The sequence below is a fragment of the Pongo pygmaeus genome, chromosome 15 (genome assembly GCF_028885625.2).
Source record: "Pongo pygmaeus isolate AG05252 chromosome 15, NHGRI_mPonPyg2-v2.0_pri, whole genome shotgun sequence".
In the NCBI taxonomy this organism is placed as follows: domain Eukaryota; kingdom Metazoa; phylum Chordata; class Mammalia; order Primates; family Hominidae; genus Pongo; species Pongo pygmaeus.
This window is the reverse complement of record NC_072388.2, coordinates 106,212,636-106,221,503: the sequence shown is the minus strand read 5'-3', so window position 1 is coordinate 106,221,503 and position 8,868 is coordinate 106,212,636. Positions and strand designations below refer to the sequence as shown.

Genomic DNA, 8,868 nt, shown 5'->3' with positions numbered 1-8,868 from the left:
GGAGCTGCCTCCTCTGGTGATTAGAGCACAGGCCCAGATAATAGGACTAAATTTGTTTAGATGTGTAAACTTAGATGCACTGCACAACTGCTGTATTCTCTATGTAAATCATCTTCTGTAAAATATAACATTGAAAGCTGCATTAAATATATTGCGTAAATATGTAAAAATAAAATCAGATTATGAGAGCTAAATGTTAATCAAGGCACAATCACATAATATAAAATTATATTTTCCTGAATGATGGAATTACTACCAGTCTCCCCCAGGACACTTCATCTGCACTGAGCCCAGCCCTCTCTTCAGATGTCCCACCCCAGAGCTTGCTATATAGTGGGGGACATGCAAATGGGGCCCTTCCTCTGCTGATGAAAACCAGCCCAGCCCTGACCCTGCAGCTCTGGGAGAGGAGCCCCAGCACTGGGATTCCGAGGTGTTTCCATTCAGTGATCAGCACTGAACACAGAGGACTCACCATGGAGTTTGGGCTCAGCTGGGTTTTCCTTGTTGCTATTTTACAAGGTGATTCACGGAGAACTAGAGATATTGAGTGTGAGTGAAGATGAGTGAGGGAAACATTGGATATGTGTGGCAGTTTCTGACCAGTGTCTCTGTGTTTGCAGGTGTCCAGTGTGTGGTGCAGCTGGTAGAGTCTGCGAGAGGCTTGGTCCAGCCTGGGGGGTCCCTGAGACTCTCCTGTGCAGCCTCTGGATTCACCATCAGTAGCTGGTACACGAGCTGGATCCACCAGGCTCCAGGGAAGGGTCTGGAGTGGGTCTCATACATTTGTAGTAGTGGTTGTAACACAAACTACGCAGACTCTGTGAAGGGTAGATTCACCATCTCCAGAGACAACTCAAAGAACACGCTCTACCTGCAAATGAACAGCCTGAGAGTGGGGGACACGGCCGTGTATTACGTGCGAGAGACACAGTGAGGGGAGGTCATTGTGCGCCCAGACACAAACCTCCCTGCAGGAACGCTGGGTGGAATCAGCTGCAGGGGGTGCTCAGGAGCCACTGGTCAGAGTCAGCTCCAGAAGCAGGTGCAGATGGAGGCTGATTTCCTGTCAGAATGTGGGACTTTCTCTACTTTTTACAGTTTCCCCAGGGAATCTCTCTAAGTTTAGAATTCTTTGCCTAACAGTGTCTTCACTAAGTATTTGAAAGAGATTATTTTAATTTGAAGAGCTATTCTATTCTCACTTGCACAAAATGCAGACTGATGCTTATAGGGATGAAAAGTCCATCAATGATAGACTGGATTAAGAAAATGTGGCACATATACACCATGGAATACTATGCAGCCATAAAAAATGATGAGTTCATGTCCTTTGTGGGGACACGGATGAAGCTGGAAACCATCATTCACAGCAAACTATCACAAGGACAAAAAACAAAACACCGCATGTTCTCACTCATAGGTGGGAATTGAACAATGAGAACACATGGACACAGGAAGGGGAACATCACACACCAGGGCCTGTTGTGGGGTGGGGGGAGGGGGGAGGGATAGCATGGGAGATATACCTAATGTAAATGACAAGTTAATGGGTGCAACACACCAACATGGCACATGTATACATACGTAACAAACCTGCATGTTGTGCACATGTACCCTAGAACTTAAAGTATAATAAAAAAAATAAATAGATATATATAAAGTCCTCAAACATGGTCACCACAATCAGATTCCTGAGTAAGCTCAGGGCTTCCTGATGAGTCTTCTCCAATCAGATCCAGGACAGGGACCTCAGTGAGCCTCCATGACTAGAACAGTCTTTACGGATCCTGATCACAGATGATAGAGGCTGGGCCATGGTCAGTGTCACGTAGAACCTCACGGGTTTCACGTCTGATCTTTCTCCTGACACTAAATATGCAAATCAGCACCAACATTGATCTGGTGCTTCTTTTGTTCCTAATCCATTTACTTCCTTTTTCAGTCGTTGTTCTCATTTTTCCATTTGCTTTTCCTGCTTTCTGGAAAAGGAAGATTTTTCCCTGTGGTCAAAATTCCAGGCCTCAAGCCCTTTCCTGGCACTCAGGAGGGTCTCAGGCTGTGGCTGCTGCAGTCACGTGGGAAAGGCTGGTGGGACTTTCTTCACTCCTTGTCACTCAGGACCCTCCACTGTGTTGCATGGAGATTTATCTGGAAATGCAAGTTGCCAGTGGGAACTGAAGGGGACAAGCTTGTTTGGTTAACGTGGGATGTGGATATGGAGCTAATCCTGTTCTCAAAAACCTTCAAAGAGTAACTTTCTTCACTAGCGGTATGAGGAAGAGGGTGTGAAAGTTGTCAGAATCAAAATAGAACAACTTGAGTTATAAACTTTACAGGTGAAGCTGGAGAAGGTCATGAATAGAGGGTTCTCATGCACACATCCTTGATAACAAGAACTACCATAAAAATACTCTGCACAGCTGGGTGTGGTGGCTCACACCTGTAATCCCAGCACTTTGGGAGGCCAAGGTGGGCAGATCACCTGAGGTCAGGAGTTGGAGACCAGTCTGGCCAAGATGGTGAAACCCCATCTCTACTAAAAAATACAAAAAACAAAAAATAGCCTGGCATGGTGGTGTATGTCTGTAGTCCCAGCTACTTGGGAGGCTGAGGCAGGAGAGTCGCTTGAACCCCGGAGGCGGCGGTTGCAGTGAGCCAAGATTGTGACACTACACTCCAGCCTGAGTGACAGAGTGACACTCTATCACACACACGCATGCACACACAAACACACACACAAATTATCTGCACAACTACAACCTTGAACAAAGGCTAAGGCTACCACAACAATAAGAGAATTAATACTGTGGGGTATCTGCCCTGCCACTCCCTGTCCAACCTTAAACTGATTCTACCCTTGTTATTGATTCTTCTACCCCCGGATAGTCGTCTCAAAACAGCTCATGTAAGCCTCCTCATTTATCCTTTAAAACACTTGTCTTCCTTTATCTACCTAAATGTGCTCATGCATATTCCCATTGCAATGCTTATTTTCAAATAAATATGATTTGATTTTGGAGAATCTCTTTCTCTCTGATATTCAGGTGTGACAAGCTGCAGAGGGACACACCACTTTCCTGTGAGATGTAGGGGATGACAATTTTTGGGGATGGCTGGAATATCCAATATCCTCAGGGCTGGCCATCAGTAAGTGCAGGCTGGAAGTCTCAATAACAGCTGAAGCTGCTTAATCACTATGGAGTTTTACCTTCTCCAGATCTGCTCTGTTGGATTCAGGGCCAAGCTGGTTATCGATGATAATCTACCTAACATAGAGTCAACTGATTATAGTTTTAATAATGTCTGTTAAAAAATTCACACCACCACCTAGATTAGTGTTTTGTCAAATCAATACAAATTATTGTCCAGCCAAGTACACCATATGACAGACGGTTAGCCATGGAGAGAAACATTTAACCTGAGTTCTAGGTTCTTATACTGTTAAAGGTATAAAACCAATTATTTTAAAATCAGGCTATTTTTATTTTTGCTATTGAGTTATAGAAGTTTTATTTATATATTGGATATAAACACTTTTTCAGATACATGGTATATTATCCAATTCTGTAAGTTGGAATTATTTCATTGCTTTGCAGAATCTTTTGTAAAATCTGGTCCCACTTGTTCAATTCTGCTTTTTTTGTATGTGCTTTGAATGTAAAATCCAGAAAAAGATTGCTAATTTTTTCAGGGGTGGAAGTTTTACAATTACCCGTATTACATTTAAATATTTAATGCATTTGGAGTTAGTTTTTGTGTTTATTCTATCCTAAAATTCTTAATTCTTTGCATGTGAAAATCCAGTTTTCATAACATGCTCTTTGGAAGATGCTATAATTTAGACATTGTATATCGCTGGTTCTCATGCTGAAAATCAGCTGGCCATCAATATGTGGGTTTATATCTAAGCTCTCTGTATACATTTATGCCAATACCATTCTGATTTATTACTTTATGTTTATAATAAATTTTGAGGCCTGGAAGTATAATACCTCAAGCTTTATTCTTGCCTTATTTCGGATATTAGACCAAAATATTCTAACCTTTTATTATTGAGTATAATAATAGCTGTGACTTTTCTTAATGACTTTTATTATGTACAAGTTGTTTTGCTGTCTTCCTACTTTGTTCAGAGTTTTTATAATGAAACCCTGAATTTTTTCAAATATTTTTTCTATGTCTGTTGAAATGTTATTGAGACATTTTTTCTTTAGTTTTTTAAAGTGGTGTACCAAATTGATTGATTTGAGGATATTAAATCATCTGTGCAACTCAGAATAAATTTGAATTGATCATGGTGTATGGTTTTCTAAAAAAAATTTAGAACTTAGTTTACTAATTTTGGAGTGGTTAATTTGTGTCTACCAATGATATTGATCTATAATTTTATTTTATTGTGGTGTCTTTGTCTATTAACGGTAATATTACTGGTACTAGTGTAATGGTAGCCTCAGAAATAGTGTGGAAGGTTGACTTTTCACAAACTTTTGAAAGAGTTAGAGAATGGTTAGCATTACTTCTTTAAATGTTAATGCTCATTTTATAATGTAACATATAACCTATCATGGAGAATGTTCCATGCGTGCTTGAGAAGAACGTGTATTACATGGCTCTTGGTTTGAAGGTTCTATAACTGTCTTTTAGGTGAATTTGTTCAATACTGTTGTTCAAGTTCAGAGGCTTAAGAATTTTCTTTCTGGATTTGCTAAACATTATTGTAAGTGAGGTATTAAGGTCTTCTCTTATTTTTATATTGTTTTCTATTTCTCTCTTTATATCTGTTAAAGTTTGCTTAATGTAGGTATATTTGAATTTTTACATATTGTAAAAAATAATAATTGATAAGTGAGTTTCATGGCACAGTCACATTATAAGTAATCATATTTTCCCAAATGCTACTGTTGCCAATAAACTCCTCCAGGAGTCTCACATCTGCTCTGGGCTCTGCCCTCTCCTCAGGCATCCCACATCACAGCTTGCTATAGAGGAGAAGGCAGGAAAACAGGGCCCTCTCTCTCCTAGTGAAAACAAGCACAGACCTGACCCTGCAGCTCTGAGAGAAGACACACAGCCCTGGGATTCCCAGGGATTTCCATTTCGTAATCAGGACTGAACACAGAGGACTCAGTATGGGAGAAATGCGCGAAATATTTGTTCTCAGACATGAGACACCTACAGAGGGCCCCCTGTGTCCTTCCCTGAGAGCTGATCAGCTCGTGCATCTGAAGAAATGACCAAAGACCAGGAGAGAACCACACAGAAGCATCGGAGGGACAGCACCTGGGGCTCTCATGGGGTCAGGAATAGCGTCTGTTCCCAATAGACGGACTAAGTAAAAAGTATCATAATTCACAAGGGTTTAACATAGCACAGAAGAAAAAGTTACCCTATATCAACTGTTGATCTTGTGAACCCAGGAACTCTGAGACAGATCTCAGTTAATTTCGAAAGTTCACTTTGCCAGGGTTGAGGACACGCCTGTGACACAGCCTCAGGAAGTCCTGATGTCATGTGCCCAAGGTGGTCGGGCACAGCTTGATTTACGCATTTCAGGGAGACATGAGACATCAGTCAATATAAGTAAGAAGGACATTTGTTCCATCCAGAAAGGCTGAGACAACTCAAAGCAAGTCCTCCCCACTTAGGGCTTCCAGGTCACAGGTAGGTGAGAGAGACGGTTGCATTCTTTTGAGTTTCTGATAAGTGTTTGCAAAGCAGGCCATGAGAATATGCACCTGTCTCTGTGAGCAGAGGGCCACCTTTAAATAGACTGGGAGGCGGATTTGCCCTGAGTGGTTCCCAGCTTGACGGGGCCCAAGATATTTTCCTCTCACAATCTGGTAACTTCAAACAAAACTTCAAAGCCACAACGAAACATCACAACAACAAAAAGAATAAGACATGGGGACTTATTAAGAGTAGAAAAACATTCAGTCCCCAAGGAAAATGTTGGCAGTGTCCACCTCCACGTGACGAAGGAGGAAGCAGTGTGAGCCACAGAAAGGAGCACTATTAACCCTCAGAGTGACCGAGAATAACACGGGTGATGCGAGGGCATTGAACACACATCATTGTATTTTGTAGATTCAGAAAGCAACAGAAAAGATTCACGGTGGTAAAAGAGACAGAGCCCTGCTTCCCTCTCCCTTTTCCCTTCCCGATGAGCCCTCACAGCCTGACCCTCAGCCTCATCCCGCAGTGCAGCAGCTGCCGTCCTGTCCAGGCCCACCCCCTGCCCCGCCCTGGGATTGTTGCCTCATTCCCTCCCGGAACCCAGGTGCCCCCCCGGGGTGTGGTGCGGGAGCCTGGGGAGGCCTTTTGTTCTCTGTCAGGGTCTCCCTGGAAGGGACGCAGCCACCGTAGCTGGTTGGGGCCTGGCTTTGCCGAAGGCAGACCTTTCCTTTCCCATTGTCTTTGGATGACTATCGCTGGGCTGGGACATGAGGCCGGCAGAGGCGTGGGTCACCCTTAGGGGCCCCCTCTTGCTGCTGGGGCTCTGGGCGCTCCTGGCTCCTGTCCAGTGTTCTCAAGGCCGTCCCTTGTGGCACTACGCGACCTCCGAGGTGGTGATTCCCAGGAAGGAGACGCACCATGGCAAAGGCCTTCAGTTTCCCGGCTGGCTGTCCTACAGCCTGCGTTTTGGGGGTCAAAGACACGTCATTCACATGAGGAGGAAACACCTTCTTTGGCCCAGACATCTGCTGGTGACAACTCAGGATGACCAAGGAGCCTTGCAGATGGATGACCCCTACATCCCTCCAGACTGCTACTACCTCGGCTACCTGGAGGAGGTGCCTCTGTCCATGGTCACCGTCGACACGTGCTATGGGGGCCTCAGAGGCATCATGAAGCTGGACGACCTTGCCTACGAAATCAAACCCCTCCAGGATTCCCGCAGGTTTGAACATGTTGTTTCTCAGATAGTGGCCGAGCCCAACGCAACAGGGCCCACATTTAGAGATGGTGACAATGAGGAGACAGACCCCATGTTCTCTGAAGCAAATGACAGCATGAATCCCAGGATATCTAATTCACTGTACAGTTCTCATAGAGGCAATATAAAAGGCCATGTTCAATGTTCCAATTCATATTATCGTATATATGGCAATATTACAGCTTGTTCCAAAGAGGTGGTCCAGATGTTCAGTCTCATTGACAGCATTGTTCAAAATATTGATCTGCGGTACTATATTTATCTTTTGACCATATATAATAATCGCGACCCAGCCCCTGTGAATCAATATCAAGTTCAGAGTGCAATGTTTACCTATTTTAGAACAAACTTTTTTGATCCTTTTCGTGTTCATTCATCCACACTACTTATTAAAGACGCGCCACATGAATCTAACTATGAACCACAAAGGTATGGCTTCTGTACACATATAGGCCTATTACACATTGGTACTCTAGGCAGACATTATTTATTAGTAGCCGTCATAACAACCCAGACACTGATGAGAAGTATGGGTGTGGAGTATGATGATAACTACTGCACGTGTCAGAGAAGGGCCTTCTGCATTATGCAGCGATTTCCTGGGATAACAGATGCGTTCAGTAACTGTTCTTATGGACATGCACAAAATTGTTTTCTACGTTCAGGCCATTGTGTTTTCGAAACACTCGCTCCTGTGTATAACAAAACCAAGACAACGGTTCGCTGTGGAAACCTCATAGTGGACGGGAGGGAGGAGTGTGACTGCGGCTCCTTCAAGCAGTGTTATGCCAGTTATTGCTGCCGAAGTGACTGTCGCTTCACACCGGGGAGCATCTGCCATATAGGAGAGTGCTGTACAAACTGCAGCTTCTCCCCACCGGGGACTCTCTGCAGACCTATCCAAAATATATGTGACCTTCCAGAGTACTGTCACGGGACCACCGTGACATGCCCCGCAAACTTTTATATGCAAGATGGAACCCCGTGCACTGAAGAAGGCTACTGCTATCGTGGGAACTGCACTGACCGCAATGTGCTCTGCAAGGCGATCTTTGGTGTCGATGCTGAGGATGCTCCTGAGGTCTGCTATGACATAAATCTTGAAAGTCACAGATTTGGACATTGCACTCGACAACAAGCAGCTCTGAACTACCAGGCTTGTACAGGAATAGATAAGTTTTGTGGAAGACTGCAGTGTACCAACGTGACCCATCTTCCCCGGCTGCAGGAACATGTTTCATTCCATCACTCAGTGAGAAGAGGGTTTCAGTGTTTTGGACTGGATGAACACCGTGCAACAGACACAACTGATGTTGGGCGTGTGATAGACGGCACTCCTTGTGTTCATGGAAACTTCTGTAATAACACCCGGTGCAATGCGACTATCACTTCACTGGGCTACGACTGTCGCCCTCAGAAGTGCAGTCATAGAGGGGTCTGCAACAACAGAAGGAACTGCCATTGCCATATAGGCTGGGATCCTCCACTGTGCCTAAGAAGAGGTGCTGGTGGGAGTGTCGACAGTGGGCCACCTCCAAAAAGAACACGTTCTGTCAGACAAAGCCAACAATCAGTGATGTATCTGAGAGTGGTCTTTGGTCGTATTTACGCCTTCATAATTGCACTGCTCTTTGGGGCAGCCACAAATGTGCGAACTATCAGGACCACCACCGTTAAGGAAGGGACAGTTACTAACCCTGAATAAGACTAATTCAGCCTCCCAATCCCCGTAAAGATACAGAGAATATAACAGCAAAATCTATGAAACAGGATCAGGGGAAGGGATGGCAAAGCTCGAGTCCACATTTCTTGAAGTCCACAGGAGGCACAGGGTCCTGTCTCACATCATGGGGAAACGGGAGGCATTGGCTTCTGTCCCAGGTTCTTGTAGGTCGCTGATGCTCGCTCTGAAATAAATCTTCAAAAACACA

At 44.3% G+C, this 8,868-nt stretch overlaps 1 protein-coding gene and 1 gene segment (V, D, J or C); both read left to right on the top strand.

Moving 5' to 3' along the window:
* Positions 1–476: 476 nt before the first annotated feature.
* On the top strand, positions 477–937 carry LOC129012440 (immunoglobulin heavy variable 3-11-like). The segment is given in 2 exon segments: positions 477–522; positions 624–937. Coding segments are annotated over 2 exon segments (360 nt in total).
* A 5,347-nt stretch (positions 938–6,284) lies between these two features.
* On the top strand, positions 6,285–8,868 carry LOC129012096 (disintegrin and metalloproteinase domain-containing protein 21-like). The gene has a single exon (XM_054447421.2). The coding sequence runs from the start codon at positions 6,444–6,446 to the stop codon at positions 8,640–8,642; it is 2,199 nt and encodes a 732-aa protein (XP_054303396.2). The 5' UTR covers positions 6,285–6,443; the 3' UTR covers positions 8,643–8,868.

Excerpts from the sequence above, each read along its gene's own strand:
- LOC129012096 (XM_054447421.2), top strand. The coding sequence starts at position 6,444 with ATGAGGCCGGCAGAGGCGTGGGTCACCCTTAGGGGCCCCCTCTTGCTG.